The 15,395-nt window shown below is 36.0% G+C and overlaps 1 protein-coding gene across 6 annotated transcripts in view; it reads right to left on the bottom strand.

The window, feature by feature from the left end:
• Positions 1–5,843: 5,843 nt before the first annotated feature.
• KIF20B (kinesin family member 20B) overlaps positions 5,844–15,395 on the bottom strand; it is a 72,955-nt gene continuing 63,403 nt past the window's right edge. For 3 of the 6 annotated variants that reach the window (XM_019631893.1, XM_019631896.1, XM_019631895.1), the window contains 6 exons: positions 13,691–13,885; positions 12,872–12,940; positions 11,351–11,452; positions 10,688–10,838; positions 7,343–7,485; positions 5,844–6,076 (listed from right to left, as the gene is read on the bottom strand). In XM_019631893.1, the coding sequence (XP_019487438.1) occupies positions 5,999–6,076; positions 7,343–7,485; positions 10,688–10,838; positions 11,351–11,452; positions 12,872–12,940; positions 13,691–13,885 (738 nt within the window). In that variant the 3' untranslated portion in view covers positions 5,844–5,998. The remainder of the gene's footprint in view (positions 6,077–7,342; positions 7,486–10,687; positions 10,839–11,350; positions 11,453–12,871; positions 12,941–13,690; positions 13,886–15,395) is intronic. The other 3 variants (XM_019631894.1, XM_019631899.1, XM_019631898.1) reach the window with 1 other exon arrangement.

The following is a 15,395-nucleotide window of genomic DNA, read 5'->3' as shown; positions in this document are numbered from 1 at the left end:
TCCCTGGGCAAAACTGTCAAGTAGTTTCAACCTGATTTTGAAACTTGTGTTTACAGACCACTTTGTTACATGTGTTCTCCTTTAATTATCTGAACAACCTATTAAGGTGGGTATTCCTTCTTTCCACCAATGTCAACTCATCTAAAAAACACACAGCCCTAGAGTATTTTAGGTGCCCACTAAAAGCCTGCTTTCCCCTTCATCTTCTCATTAAAATTTACTTTGCTGAATAACACCATGTTGTATTACTAAAATTTGCTGGTAGAACATAAATTTTCTCACACACAAAAAAGGGCAAAAGTGTGATGTGATGGATGTGTTAACTTGATGGGTTGGGGCGGGGGGAGTCCTTTCACAATGTATACGTGTATCAGATTACCACTTTGTACCTTTTAAATATCTTACAATTTTGTCAATTATACCTCAATGAATCTTAAAACAAAATATAGGGGAATCTGGGTAAAGATTATGAGTATTCCGTGTAGTATTCTTATTCTTTTAACTTTTCTGTAATCTTGAAGTTATTTCCAAATAAAGTTTTTTTTTAATATTTTTTAAATATTTGCCAAGATCTGCTTTTCTCAGTTTGCTGTCTTTTTTTTAGCTGATTACAGATTTATTTAATATTCACTTGTCAAACACACACTTGATAATCTTGAGAGGAAAATACATCAAAGGCATATATACAACTATAGAAGCTCTTCTTATACATGTAGCATGAAAGATACGTTTATCTTTTTTTATAGAAGACATTTAAATGAAGATGAACAGGTTCAAACTGGTCACTATCTTTTAAAAAAACTTCTCAAACTAATTCCCACTGATAACGGCTCAGTTTTTATCATGACACATACATAATCGGTATAAAACTTAGTTATTGAAAAGGTCAGTTCTGCTGGTATCTCTATGCAAGTCCTGACAAACTTTTTCCTGTAGAGGGCCAGATGGTAAGTAATTTAGGCTTTGCAACCACAGGGTCTCTGTTACAACCATTCAACTCTGTCTTCATAGCACAAATGCAACTACAGATAATGCATAAAAGGCATGGCTGTCGTCTAATAAATAGACCCCTGGTCTACTGGATCAGTGATATGTATCTTTTCATAAAATTCCCACGATATGTTTTCTGAGAAAACATTCGAAATCTCATGTATATATTGTATCTCAGTGACGTTTGATGTTGTAAATGGTTATTCATGGCCAAATAAGTTTTTTAAGTGGTCATCTAAGATTATGAAGAGTCCCCCAAATACATGATACATGGAATGATAATACAGGGAGCTAAGTAGTAGTATATAAATTGCATTATTGAACCACACACTTGCTAAGCCACTGGCATATCTGCACTAGTTTTATAGATAGGACTAGCAAACATCACTCATATTGCTAAACTGCTGTACAAGCTAAACAGAAATTATGTATCTGAATTTAGATTGTACATAGAACCTAATCATAGAGTCCATACCATGAAGCCCACTTGCTATTTTAGATGGATTTCTTGATATACATGGAAGGTATGGACAAAACAAAAAGTGAGCGTTAGAACTAAAAGACCAAACTTTTAGCTAATTATGGCCAAAAAGTAATAAATTTTATTGTGTATACTATTAATTAGATTAGGCTATGCTAGCTCAAGCCTTAGGTTCAGAAAGCCAAACTGAAGGTTCCCATTTGCATTAGGTTAGCCCATACGGCCATGAAGTAGGTCGAAAGAAAGCCTAAATTTCCTTTATGAGTTCCATGTTTTAGGGAACCACGGACTTGATTGTTGTGTATGTGAAGCTGAGATACTGGTTCAAAGGCACTAGTCACCTACAATAAATGAAGAGCTTTGAAGAATCAAATTAGTAAAATTCCAGTCCGGTCACTGTTTGGGATTTTGCCAAAGCAGATATATCGACGGGCTCTGTATTACAAAATATATAGAAGGGGAAGAAAAAAATGCCCATTTTGATCAAACTGCAGTCATAGTAATTATACCTGCAGTGGCAGCTGTAAGCAGAGTTCAAATAGCTAACGTGCTTTTATCATGCTCCAAAGTGGTGAAGATGATTAGGGGAGCCAGGCAGCTGGGAGGTGAAGCACAATTTGATAGGTAGATTAGGGAAACTAGAATGTTCTTTCACTATAGTTTTGCCTCCTCTTGTGGCTTTAATTTGCCTTCCCATGATAACTAACGACCTTGAATATCTTTTCATATGTATACTGACCATTGCCTATGTCTTCTTTACTGAAACATACATTCAAGTCTTTACCAAAATTTTATGGGGTTGGTTGTATTCTCATTACAATTTTAAGAGTTGCTTATATATGTCTTTTATCTAATTTATGTATTGCAATATTTTCTCCCAGTAAGCAGCTTGTATGCAATGTGTTGTTCTCTTCGAGATTTTCAAGATTTTGCTGACTTTTCTGCTTTCAAAATTTTCTTTATTGTTGGTTTTCAGTAGTTTGACTATTTTTGTAGGTGTAGTTCTTTGGGTGTATCTTAACTGGATTTACAGTTTCAATCTTTCTTCATAAAACTTGTAAACTATTTGGCCATTATTTCTTCAAATATATTTTTTCTACCCTATTTTCATTCTTTTATCTTTTGGGATCTCCAATTACATGCGTGCTAGTCCATCTGATATTGTTTCATATGACCTTAGGGCTCTATTCTTTTTTCTTTAATCTCCTTTCTTTTCTTCAGGTTGTACTTGAATTGATCTATTTTCAAGTTCAGACACTCACTCGTTAAGAAGACATTTCTTTTAAATCCTTGAACATGCACTTGAGAGCCACCGAAAAGCTTTTGCAATATTCAACATTTGGGCCATGTAACAGTTGGCTTTTTTTTTTTTTTAACCATGGTACTCTTTTGCCATTTCTTTCCATATGTACTAATTTTGACTGCATATAACACATTACAAAACATGTAGAGAATCTGTATTGTATCTTCCTCTGAAAAGTGTTAATTTCTATTCCAGTGGACATTTTGATTACTACTTTCAACTTACATATGCTTGGTTTTATGCTTTGTTAGTATGAATCTGTGGAAAACCCAAGGTGTTTCTCAAATCCTTCTAATTTGGCAAACTGTCTACCGTGCAGATCTTGTTTAGGTGTAATTTCAGTCTATATTCAGGGATGTGGACACTTGATCACAGTCTGAGAGCTGAAACAAAAAGGCAGTGTCACGTTTTTCAACCTTACTGGGAATATGCGTGTTGGGCAACTCAGCATTTTTGTCACCCTGTGCATGTCTGAGAATGACCACAAAAGTGCCTAGAGTAATGATTTCAGGGTTACAAATAAATTTTAGCAAGTAAGCAAATTTGCAAATACATAATACGAATAACAAGGATCAACTATATATTTTTAGCACAGTAAAACTGGGTAGCATAATAAGAACATTTTAGTGTTTAAAGAGGTTATGTTTGATTACCTATTTTGATGGAAACTGTCCCAAAACATGGTATTAAGTGTCTCCTAAACAAGATACCAAAGATAACTTTTCTTCCTGACATAGGACCATCATTATAATAAACAATGCTATAATCCAATGAAACCGCTAAGGCTTTAGATATATAAATATATACTCTTAAAATTAAAAGCCCCTGTTGACAGCCATTGTTGAGGCCAGTTTTTTGCCTCTTATTGGTGTTTTGTTTTGTTTATTTTATTGGGGAATTGGGGAAGAGGAGAAGACAAGTTGCTGTCCTTTTGTTCTTTAGTCTAGTTGTGGAGGACGTTGCTTCACTGGCCCATGTTGGCACCATCATTGCACTCTTCCCAGGTGAGGCAGATCGGTCGCCGGCCTCTGGATGGCCGCTCAGGGCGGCTCTTGGCAGCTCACACCAGCTGCTGGCCGCTCACTGCAGCAGGGGCTGCAGCCTACGCTGTCGCCGGTGACTCACAGCAGCCCAGCTCCAGGTTGAACTGTTGTTCACCATCTTAGCTGTAGAGGGCAGTGTCACTGGCCCTCATATGGGATCCGAACCGGGGCCCTGCTGCTCAGAGCTGGCATCCCAAGCCAGCTCTTAACCAACATGACACTCGGCCGGCCTTGTTTTGTTTTTTTAAACCAAAGCTCAATTTACCTTGCTGTATGATCTTGAGAAAGTAACCTTTATAGGTCTCATCTATAAAATGACAAAAATGCATTCCTAAGATGACTCCAGGTTTAAAATTCTCTTTTCTTAAGAAATACAAATTGTCTTTTCTAAAGAAATACAAATTGGTAGTTACAAAATAGTCATGGGGATGTACAGCATAGAGTATATAGTCAATAATATTGCAATTATGTATAGTTCCAGGTGGGTATTAGGCTAATCTGGGGACCACTTATATAACTTATAAATTATATAAGTGTTTAACCACTATGCTATACACCTGAAACTAATATAAAATAATACTGAATGTCAGCTGTAACTGAAGAAAATAAATAATTAAAAAATAGTACTAAAATTCTATCTTTTCTAGCTATCAGTGGGTTTTTTTTTGCCTCTAGATGCTATCTCTTCTTCCTTTCTGCTTCTGAACTATGTCCTGGAAAAATCAGAAAGTCAACTCTATTAGATTATAAAAAATAAGACATTCTAATTAAAGACTCGAGATCTTTTCTAAATTATATGAATTCAGGATTATTTGCAGGGTATGTATTCTAAGACCCCAGGGGATACCTGAAGCCGTGGATAGTACCAAACCTACATATACTGTTGTTTTTTTTCCTGCTACATACATACCTATGATAAAGTTTAATTTATAAATTAGGCACAGTAAGAGATAAACAACTAATAGTAAAACAGAACAATTATAACAATACACTGTAATAAAAGTGATGTGAATGTGGTCACTCGTTTCAGGAGGTCCCTTGCTGACATCTTCGTATAGGCTCAATGCTTTCTCCTACAACATGATGCTGTCGATCGAAACACATTTTCCGTTCACGTCTTCCACACACAAATTTAATGTCTTTTCCACCTTAACTAAGCACTTACCACACATTGTGGTTGAAACTTTTGCAGTTGGAAGTGTGACAGCAGAACCAGCAATTCCTTTTTCCTTTTCATAATTTCACTAATAGAAGATTCCTTCTTACCCTAGATCTTAACATCCTCAGCATATTTTGTCTTCCTTTAAGTCAAAACTTTCACTGTTAAACTTAAAGAAAGCATTTTACAGTTTCTCTTTGGCCTATCTGAATTGCCAGCATCACAGTTCTTGCATTTTGGCGCTATTAAGTAAAACAGGGATTGTTTGAACATAAGCACTGTGATTCCGCAACAGTCAATCTGATGACCAAGGTGGCTACTAAGTGATTAACGGGGAGCATAGACAGCTTGAATATGATGCACCAAGGGATGATTCACATATAGGTGGGGCGATTTGTGATGGAGGGCGGATGAAGCCAGACCATGCGAGATTTGTGACACTACTTAGAATGGCTCACAATTTACAACTTAATGAATTGTTTATTTCTGGAACTTTTGACTTAATATTTTCAGACCACAGCTGACCCTAGTAACTGAAACCACAATTAAGGTAGAACTACTGTACATATTTTGGCAACAGGAGATCTGTACACACTTAATCCCTGGATCTTAGCTATAATCCAGAATTGTAAAAATCAGCTGTATTTCCTAAGAGAGAGAGTAAAAACAACTCGCAAGACATTGTTAAATATAAGTAAACCAATTATCTGACCTATGGCAGCTATATATAGAAAATCAAACAAAAATAATACCATCTAGGATCCTCAATGATCCCATGCCTGGGAAATAGGAAAATACATACAGTTTGAAAAGAAGCTATTATAAAAAGGCCTCAGAAAAGTAGACAAGTAAATTTATTGTTGACATTTTCTTTATTGAATTAAAATTATACTATATATAAAATAGCAATGTATATACAGAGGGATTTAATTCCATCATATATACAATTATCTTTAAAGTCACGAGGCAAGTTACAATGATTATGAATATAAAGTTTATATTAAAATATTCTCCATGGTGATTTATTTGGCTGTTTTAGTTCGAAGTCGTCGTTTGAGAATCTGATGATCACTTTCCTTTACTTTATGATCCATTAAAATCTGAAATTAACAATTACACAATTTTTCATAAATAAAAATAAAATTATTTATAATTAGTAAGCCATGTAATGTGCTTAATATTGAAATAATAGGCACATATTTTTTGTTCTCTTGGACTATAGGTATACTATCTTCTATCAAAAAAGAAATGCCTAAAGTAATAGATTTTATAAAAGATTCTTTGAACACTACGTAATTCTAGAATTAAAACAATTTACAATCTGTATGAAATTCAGGACACATGCAGCTTGAAACAATTGCTGAAATATTCAGAGACATATGACTCAAATAATTTTTAAGAAATGAGCTTTTGCAGCAACAAGTATGTAACTTAGAAAGCAGAAAGAGCATTATATTGCAATTGAACAAGAAAGAATTTCAATCAAGGGAGGAAATTATGTACTAATCAGACAGATGGTGAAAAGTGACCAAGAGAAGAGTCCTTCCAACGGCATGTCCTAATTGATCCTTATGCTTTACACTTGCCTTTAAGTGTCTATCTTACATCTAACAGCTACTATTGAAAAAGGACTCTCCCCTGATTTTTCTTGGCCACTTCCTGTTGGAGGCTTCTCCTTTATTACTTTTCTATTTTCACTTTCATCAACTAGGCAAATGCAAGCATGCTAGAAAATTAGAACTTTCCCTGTAATAGCACAGCCTGTTCTGAGTGAGCAGGATGAGTCAGAGAATCAGGGTGACAAACTACAGTTTTTTCGTAATAGAACCTGGAAGGCTTAGAGGAGAAGTGGGAGGACATGACTGAACGTCAATCCTGTATGTTTACCAGGCACATAGGCCCAGATTTGTACAGCTCTTGTGATAAAGATAAGAACAGATGTTAGAAGCAAATGAATTACTAAATACTGATAATTCTATTGATGGAATTAAAATTCATCTGATGGGTTTATAAATATAAATGCATGACATTTGTGTGCATTAATGCTGCATTTATATGTAAGTAGTATGAATTCAACCCATCTGATACCAAAAGTATAACATTTAAAGCATGTTTCAAGAGATTTGATCTAAAAAATAAAAACTAAAACTATTATAAAATTCGAATTGTTATGAATGCTTCAGAATGAAAAAGTACACGAACAGTTTTACTTTTAAGAAAACTGAAAGGGGGGTGGGGTTGTCACTTTGAGGGGGAGAAAGTGTAACTGCTGCAATGTGTCGTACACCTGAAACTAATTTAAGAAAATAAAATAACTTGGAGAATAAAAAAAGAAAAAGAAAAAGAAAACTAAAATAGTAGCTTACCACTTGGCCAGATATATCAATAGGAGAAGAAATTTCATTCGTGTATAATTTCCGTTTGGCTCGCTTTGGTCGAGATGCATTTTCTTTAATTATTTCTACGTTTGAGAGCTTTGAAGAGCTCATCGTTTCAATTATCTTCTTTGCTATGAAAACAAATATAGTAAACCCTGAAATAAATAAGTTTCTAACTGCAAAGGTTTAAAATCCTTAATAAAGAAAAAACATACCAAATTAAAAAGAAAAGCACTACAATTTATAAATGGGGAAGGACATGAATAGACAATTCACAAAGAAAAGAATTAAATGCCTAATAAACACATGAATAGATGATTAAGAACAACAACAAAAAAGCAAATAAATATCACTTCACTAGTGTTCAAAATAGTGAAAAGGTTGGTAAATTATAGTACCACCAGTAAAACTCAGGTGTCTTTAATGAGCTTATGCTTTGTTAAGCAAAAAAGCAGGATACATACATAGTGAACTGGGCAGCATTAAAAATAGAATGGTAGATCTAGTTTAGTACTGACATGTAAGGATGCCACAACGAATAGTAAGTAAAGGTAGTTTGTAACTGTGAACCCTTATAAACACATAAACACACACACACGCGCGCGCGCGCGCTAAAAGAGCACAAATTGTTAATAGTTGATTGCTTCTGGGAAGTAGAATAGAATTTTAAAATTTCTTACTTTGTACATTTGTTTTATTTTTTTCAACAGACATATTTGGTTTTAATAGAAAACATACTTCCATTTCGGAAAATTCCTGGATAGAAAATCCATATACATATTATCAACTATATTTTTTAAAGGAGAAAAAACATTTAAGGAAATATGCTAAGTTGAGAGTCTATCATCAAGGGCTGAGCTGAGCTTGAGAGCCGAGCTGCCAGATGTTACAAGCCAAAATGAAAGTAACACTCAAGCCTTTAACCACTTATAGCAATAAGCTAAGCAAGGAGCTACACCTGAGAAAGCACCAGCTCCCACACGGCCTCTTTCCCCTGTCTCCCCATGGAATGGTGTGTGGTCTAGGTCAGGAAGATCAGCACAGAAGTGAGGGTCATCTTATTGCCTAGGGAACCCCAAACGAAGGCTCGTGCATTTGCAGTTTTATGGATCATGGGGCTGGAGGCTGGGGGGAAGGGCTAGAGGTGGAAAAGCACAGCTAGGGTAGAGAAAGGTGTCTTCAAGGTTCCCTCTACTTCCCTGTCATAAGGTTTTCAGCAGAGGCACCAGAGGAAGTTCTCTGCTGAATGCCCCTCAATAAAGAGGCTGCAATGAAGGCACCTGGGCTAGGAATGCAGGTATGTGTAAGAGCGTGGCTGGCCACTGGCCTGAGTCCTTGACTGTAACTTACTTCAGAGACTGCAATGCACTGGCTGTGTACCAAGTTTGGTGTGGGGAAGGCAGCTTTCCCCCATGAGCCTAACAGGTAAAGCTGCCCAGGGTCAGCCTGAAAAAAATCATACACCAGAGGTTTGGGCCTGGAGCCATCAAGCTCCTCACTACTCTGTGCCGGCCATATTCTGAGAGCTGAGGATGTGAACCAGACAGACATTTTGCACTTGTGGAGCTTATATTCTAATGAAAAAGATAACAAAACAAAAATTTAAGTAATTCAATTTGCAGTCTGAAAGATCACTGTCTGCCACGTATTGAATGGATAGGAGATAGGCAAAAGGAAGACCAGTGATACCAACTAATGAGTTAACTGGTTGGCAGAGCAACAGATTTTAAGAACTAATCTCAATTTTCTTCCTTTTTCCCCCTATATTTCCAAGTGACCATCAACAGACATGCATTGTAGTTATTATCATCCAAAACAGGGATCTCTTACATTCCTACAATTAAGTTTTTAAAAACGCCACACTAGGTGTATGGGAGGGAAGCTGAGTCTACCAAGTAAGGGCGTCAATTACCACATGGGAACCTCCTGTCCTTGAAAACATGTTTCCTTTTGATATATGTGATAGTCAATGTAATTTAATAAAAGACACAAGTATCTAAAATAACAAGTCCTGCCTCTCCAAATTTAGACATGTAACAGTTTGCTATTTGTCCCTCCAGATTATTTCTATGCTTATGCAAACTAGACCTTGAAAAGATGCACTGTATCTTTTTCAAAAAATATATACAAATGGGTCTGGTTAAGTCTGAAGTTCCCAAACTGTGCACTGAGGCTTGGCTGCAGCAAACTCACAGGAGCACAGGTCCACCGTGTATCTCTACAATTACATCAAGCAGCCTGCTCTGGATAGGAACAGTGACCATAGCTCAAGGTAGTTCAGCTTCAAAATAATATGCATTACATTCCTTTCGATGATGACCAATCTTTGCAAGCAGGATTTTCAGAAGCTGAATTTTTAGTGGTTGTTTGGCCTTAAGTACTAATGGATGGAACTATGAGGTGTTTCTTTGGGTGCAGGAGCACACTGAAAAAAACGACTGAGTTATTAAGGGCACTATGAACCAAGAAAGTTTGGGAACCTCTGTGGTAAGTTTTTACAGAAAGCATTTTTACATACCCTATCTGACTCCAGTGTCCCCTGCTTTTAGTCCCTTTCCCTCCCTAACTCCTCACTTCTAGTCTCCAGTTTATCCTATTGACACCACTCAAGTAATCTCATGAAAACCCATTCCTCCACCTGCTCCCTCCCTCCAATCATCTGTCCACCTTCTACATGCCTCCCTAGAACTGCCTGGACTTCCCTATACTTTCCTGGTACTCTACCTGTGCTGAAACTGTTCCATGTGGTAGATGTGTGTGTTTATGTATACATGTACAGAGAGAGTGTATATACGAGCATATGGCTATTAATACATTGGTGTTAACATAGCTATATTATATTATGAAGAAAAAAGTGTTAAGCAACTAAACTCAATAGATATTTATAGAAGCATATGTTTTTGCTATAAATAGGTAATGTTTATGCATAGAAAAAAAACACTAGAAGAATACATCCCATGATACTAACAGTGCTTGCCTCTAGAAGGTGTAATCCTGCCCACAGTTCAATACCCAGGTTGAATCCCATCTCTTCTGTAAAGTCTTCCCATAGCCCCCCAATCAGAACAGCTCGCTTCTCACCAGTATCACCACAGCACTTTGCTTGTATCTCTGTAACTACATTAAGCAGCCTGCTCTGGATCAATTGCTTAAATATAGGTCCTTCTCCGCTACATAGGGAACACCCAGGCATATCATGCTTTCATGTTCCCTCCCACCACCTACCATAAGACAATGTCTATTTGAAATATAAGAATCAGTTATTGGGTTTCCACCAATCAGAAAACACCCCACACCTAACATAAAAGGCCATTTAATTAATTTTCTGCAAACCTTTTGATTGAAGAATTGTTGGAGAATGTTGTAAGAAGTCTCCAAATTTCTGTAGTGTTCCTTCTTTTTTCTTAGTGGCCAAGTTTGTATTAATTGCAGATGCCTGACTCCGTAAAGAATATGTTTTCTGAGATGATGGGCGTACAGAAACCTAATAAACAAACAATTTTTTTGTTATTGTTGATGAGGAATGTTAGAAGGATATAGTTATAGCCACTGTTGAATTAAAAAGGCCAGACATAGGTTATGAATTTGCAGGCAGGGAAGTTGGGATGAAGTATATGGGAAGGCAGGGGGTGGGGGAGTGGGGGGAGTGGTGGTGGTGGTGGTGGCGGTGTGTGTGTGTATGTGTGAGAGGGAGAGAGGGAGAGAGAGAGAGAGAGAGAGAGAGAGAGAGAGAAAGGGCCAGAGGAGGGCAAAATGAATGACAGAGTGCTAAGTCAGAAGTGAACACATCAAGAAGTGCTTGCTACTGGCCAAAAGCTAAAGCTTATATTCTAAGCTGAATTCGATGAATAGGAAATGGAAGATAAATGCGTTATAAGTGGACAAAACTGGATTTCTGGATAATTACTAATCAAATTTGACATCTTAATTTTCATCTTCTACTTTATAAATGTAAGTTATAAAAATGGTTACATTTGGACAAATTAAAAGACAAACCTTTTGTTGCTTTTTGTCAGAAGAATTTTTATGCTCAGAAACAGAGGACTGCAAATTAGTTCTGGGTGTAGCATTCTTCTTATTTTCACATTTCACCAAGTCCTAAAAATAATATATTTCAGCACTGGTTAATTTCCTGAAAATGTTTTCTTTCTCTAACTCAAAAAAAATAAATAAATAAAGAGGAAAGAGAAGAAAATGGTTCTTAACTGGGGGCAATTTTGACCCCAGGGGACATGGGCAATGTCTGAAGATATTTTTGGTTGTCAGTGCTGGGGGGAAGGGGAAAGGGGAGTTTTATTGACAACTAGAGGGTGGAAGCCAGAATGCTGCTACGCACCCCTGTGATGCACAGCATAGCCTTCCAAAAGAAAGAGACATCCAGTCCAAAATGTCAATTGTGCTGAAGTTCAGAAACCCTGACTGAAACCATGAATTTCCCCCCCAACTTTACTGAGATACTATTGACATATAACATATGTAAGTTTAAGGTATACAATGTAATGATTTAACACATATATACTGCGAAATAATTGAAGGTATGAATTTTTTACACACACCAAATATAATGAAACTATGTGAGAAATAAATGAAAAAGAATAGAAGGGATAACATCTTTTATCTGAACCCCATCTTTAAAATACAGCACAGCAATATACCTGCCCTTTCCCCAAACTCCCAAATCCTGCAAAGCATCTATGTCTATCGCTCATTGAAATCTGGCAGCATCAAAAACAGAAACAAATAAAAATCTTCAGTATAAGCACAGGTTAAAATATGAAAACTAAGAAACATACTCTGTCTTCCCTACTAAACAGGCATGATGACATCTTGGGAAAAGCCTTTTGTAGTATATGAACTGAACTGAACTGGTATAAATCCTACTTGTATCAAAGATCATAAACTAAAAAGAAAGAAAAGGCAAGAAGAGACGCGGAGCAAAGATCCTGACTGAACCTCGGAATTCACGTTACAAAGTAGAAGCCATAAGGGTCATGAGGAACAGACTTCCTTACGGGGAAACACAGATGACAATCGTGGGAAGCAAAGAAAGAAAGACTAACTCCATCACATTTGGAGTTACAATAAAGAGCTCTGTGGAGTCTCCACTGGAGTATAATACACACTGTATGCATACATATGGTTTTCACGAGGACCTTGCAACCCTCAGTTTATTACAGCAGTGAAGAGCTAGCAAAATCAGTTAAAATTATTTAAGTTTTACATGATACAATATGTGTATCTATTCTGACATACACATGGGGAATATATACTGACAGTAAAATAAATAAAATATTGTATTTTAACCCTCTGAGTACACAACAAATTTTCCTTTTCCCTTGAAAAAATAAATCAAGGAAAAGTCAACATAGATGATAAAAAAAAATAGTGAATGAAAATGTATTAAATATAAAGTAACTATAGAATAAAATTCACTAAGGCTCTACAAAACAATCTCTACAGGTGTTCTAGGTGTAACGCAAAATATACTAAATAATATTCATTCAGCAAATTTATTACCTGACAGAGAGCCTCGGGAATATGGTTAATACTATTTCTGCTCTTCCACCAGCTTGAAAATATACTACTCTTTAAAGGAGTAAAAAAGAAAAATGTTGGAGATAAGATCATTGTGCTTGAGAGCTTATACTTAGTTTTAAACTTAAAACAAGTTACTTTTAAAATAAATATTACCATTTATTATGTATCTATGGCATATGGAGCAAAAACGAAGCATTTTAAACATATCTAAACCTTTATTTCCAAAAGGGAGGAAACTGAGGCTCAGGAAGCTTATGTGATATGGTAGAAGGTTTGATAAGACTACAATCAGAAGCTGCAGTAAGAAGAAGTAAATAGTTTTTAGCCTACCACTAAACAGAGATCCAAAGTTTAATATGCTGGCTGTTAGAAAAAGAACTTCTCTTCTAAAAGAGACCATAGAGTTATGACGACAGAGACCTAAGAATTTAGTTAATTAACAAAGATTATACTCAAGCACGTTAGCCATTTCAATTTTTCTAGTTTCTTTATCAACCATTTTTCTTTTTCACTGGAAGCAAAGTGACTAAGTTTAAACAGGACTGGTATACTAAAATAGCTCTCCAATAAATCATTTGACCTATCACAACTTCACTAAAATAAGGGAAAAATTATGTATTTTAATGTCCATAAGGTTTTTGTTTCGGAGCTATTAAACTACAGTGATATTCTTAAAGAGTATAGAATACGCCATAAATTATGATTTGGCAGTATAACAAACTTTATATATTATAACTGAGCTTAATAATAAGCTCTGTTTGCTTGTTAAATTCACTCATCAGTTAAGTATTTATTTACCTCCTCCACTTCATTACTCTTCCTCTTCCGAGTCTTGGAAATCGTAACCATCACAGGTAAGGTACACCCAGGGTGTTTCACTGCCATTTTGTTTGGCCGTAATGGTGTAAACTGAATTTCTAACTCAGGTTTTGGAAATCGAGTAGTCTGATTTTCTGTTGACACTTCACAAGAGTCAAGGACTACAGATTCATTCTGCAACAAAATTAAAAAGGAAAACAAATCTTATTTGCAGTATATGAATTTATTAAATCACAAAGAATTCACTCTCTTAAATACCTATTAAAGGCATTGAATTGGAAAAGATAAAAAGTGTGCTTGGGTCAGATTTGTCTGGCTAGGACAGAGAGACTGAGTTACCATCCACCCTCTCCAGGTTTATACATGGTATGTTAAAATTGAGGGAAACTTAGTATTTCCCAAACATGTATGATCATAATAACGATCTAGAGGTTTGTTTAAAACATTCTTGGACCCTACCACAAACCTACTAAATCAGAACTCTCCAAGGAAAGAGTCTAGAATTTTTAAAAAGCACCCAGTTTTTATAGTAGACTAAAGTTTACTGCAAATTCTTTGCTACTCTTCCCACTGAGGGATGGCGTTTCATTCACCTTTCTGTGATCTGGGCTGGCCTCAAGGACTTCCATGACCAATAGGATGTGGTGGAAGTATCCTCATGGTTCTTCTGAGGCTCAATCATAAGAAGCCTTGTAACTTCCACCCTGTACTCCTGGAACATTAACTTACAGGACACTCCCTCTCAAAATGCCCCAAGTCAGAATCCAGCCACTGTGCTGTGAGAAGCCCAAGCCACAAAGAGGGGCCACATGTAGGGCCAGCTGAGCTCCCAGAATCAACTAACAGCTATGTGAATGAATCATTTAGGACTTTCAGTCCAGTGGAGCATATTGATTTCATAAAGGCAACAAAATATATACAAAATAACCTAATAATACCATTCTCTAAAACTGTGTAATATATAATAACTGTTGAAATTCTTAATAGGAAATTGGAATCAGGATGTTTTAGGACAGCATATATAAATTTGTAGAGAAATAAGCATTCCGCATGTGACTGCCTGGGCAATCAAGAATTAATCTTGTTTATGGGTCAACTTCAATCTTTTCTACAAATGATATGATTTATATTAGTCCCTAAGGTCAACGCTAATTATTTGAAACTACCAAAAACTATCCAAGAAAGACCAAGAGAAAAGGAATGACACATTTATTTCCCCAGATTAAAATGTCCTCTTCCTGTTCTCTGCTTGGTAAAATTCTATTCACCTTCAAGATCCAAGATGATGTTATTTTCTCTAATCCACATCCACAACCACTCAGGCAAAACTCATGGTATTCCTCAGTCAGTGTTTCTTCTTCGCACTCTCTCCATAACACTTAGCCCACAAAGTAAGGTCAAACAAGACAGTCATTTACATATCTGTCTTACTAAATAGATTCTTTACTCCTTGAGGGTGATAATCATGTGTTATTTATGTCTGTATTCTCAGCAATTAGCAAGGTTCCCAACATGGATCCCAATAAATGTGTTAAAAAATTTTAAAAGTAATTTTATCTTCAAAACTTTAAATGACATAGAATTTTTATCTATTTTATAAGTAACCTGAGAATATATTATCCCAAGTGGTTCACAGAACCCTAAGCACACTACAAATTAAGGAAATTCATTGTGAGTTATTGAT

The sequence above is a fragment of the Hipposideros armiger genome, unplaced genomic scaffold (genome assembly GCF_001890085.2).
Source record: "Hipposideros armiger isolate ML-2016 unplaced genomic scaffold, ASM189008v1 scaffold_1051, whole genome shotgun sequence".
In the NCBI taxonomy this organism is placed as follows: Eukaryota; Metazoa; Chordata; class Mammalia; order Chiroptera; family Hipposideridae; genus Hipposideros; species Hipposideros armiger.
The sequence above is the reverse complement of the archived record's forward strand: the minus strand, read 5'-3'. Positions and strand labels throughout refer to the sequence as shown.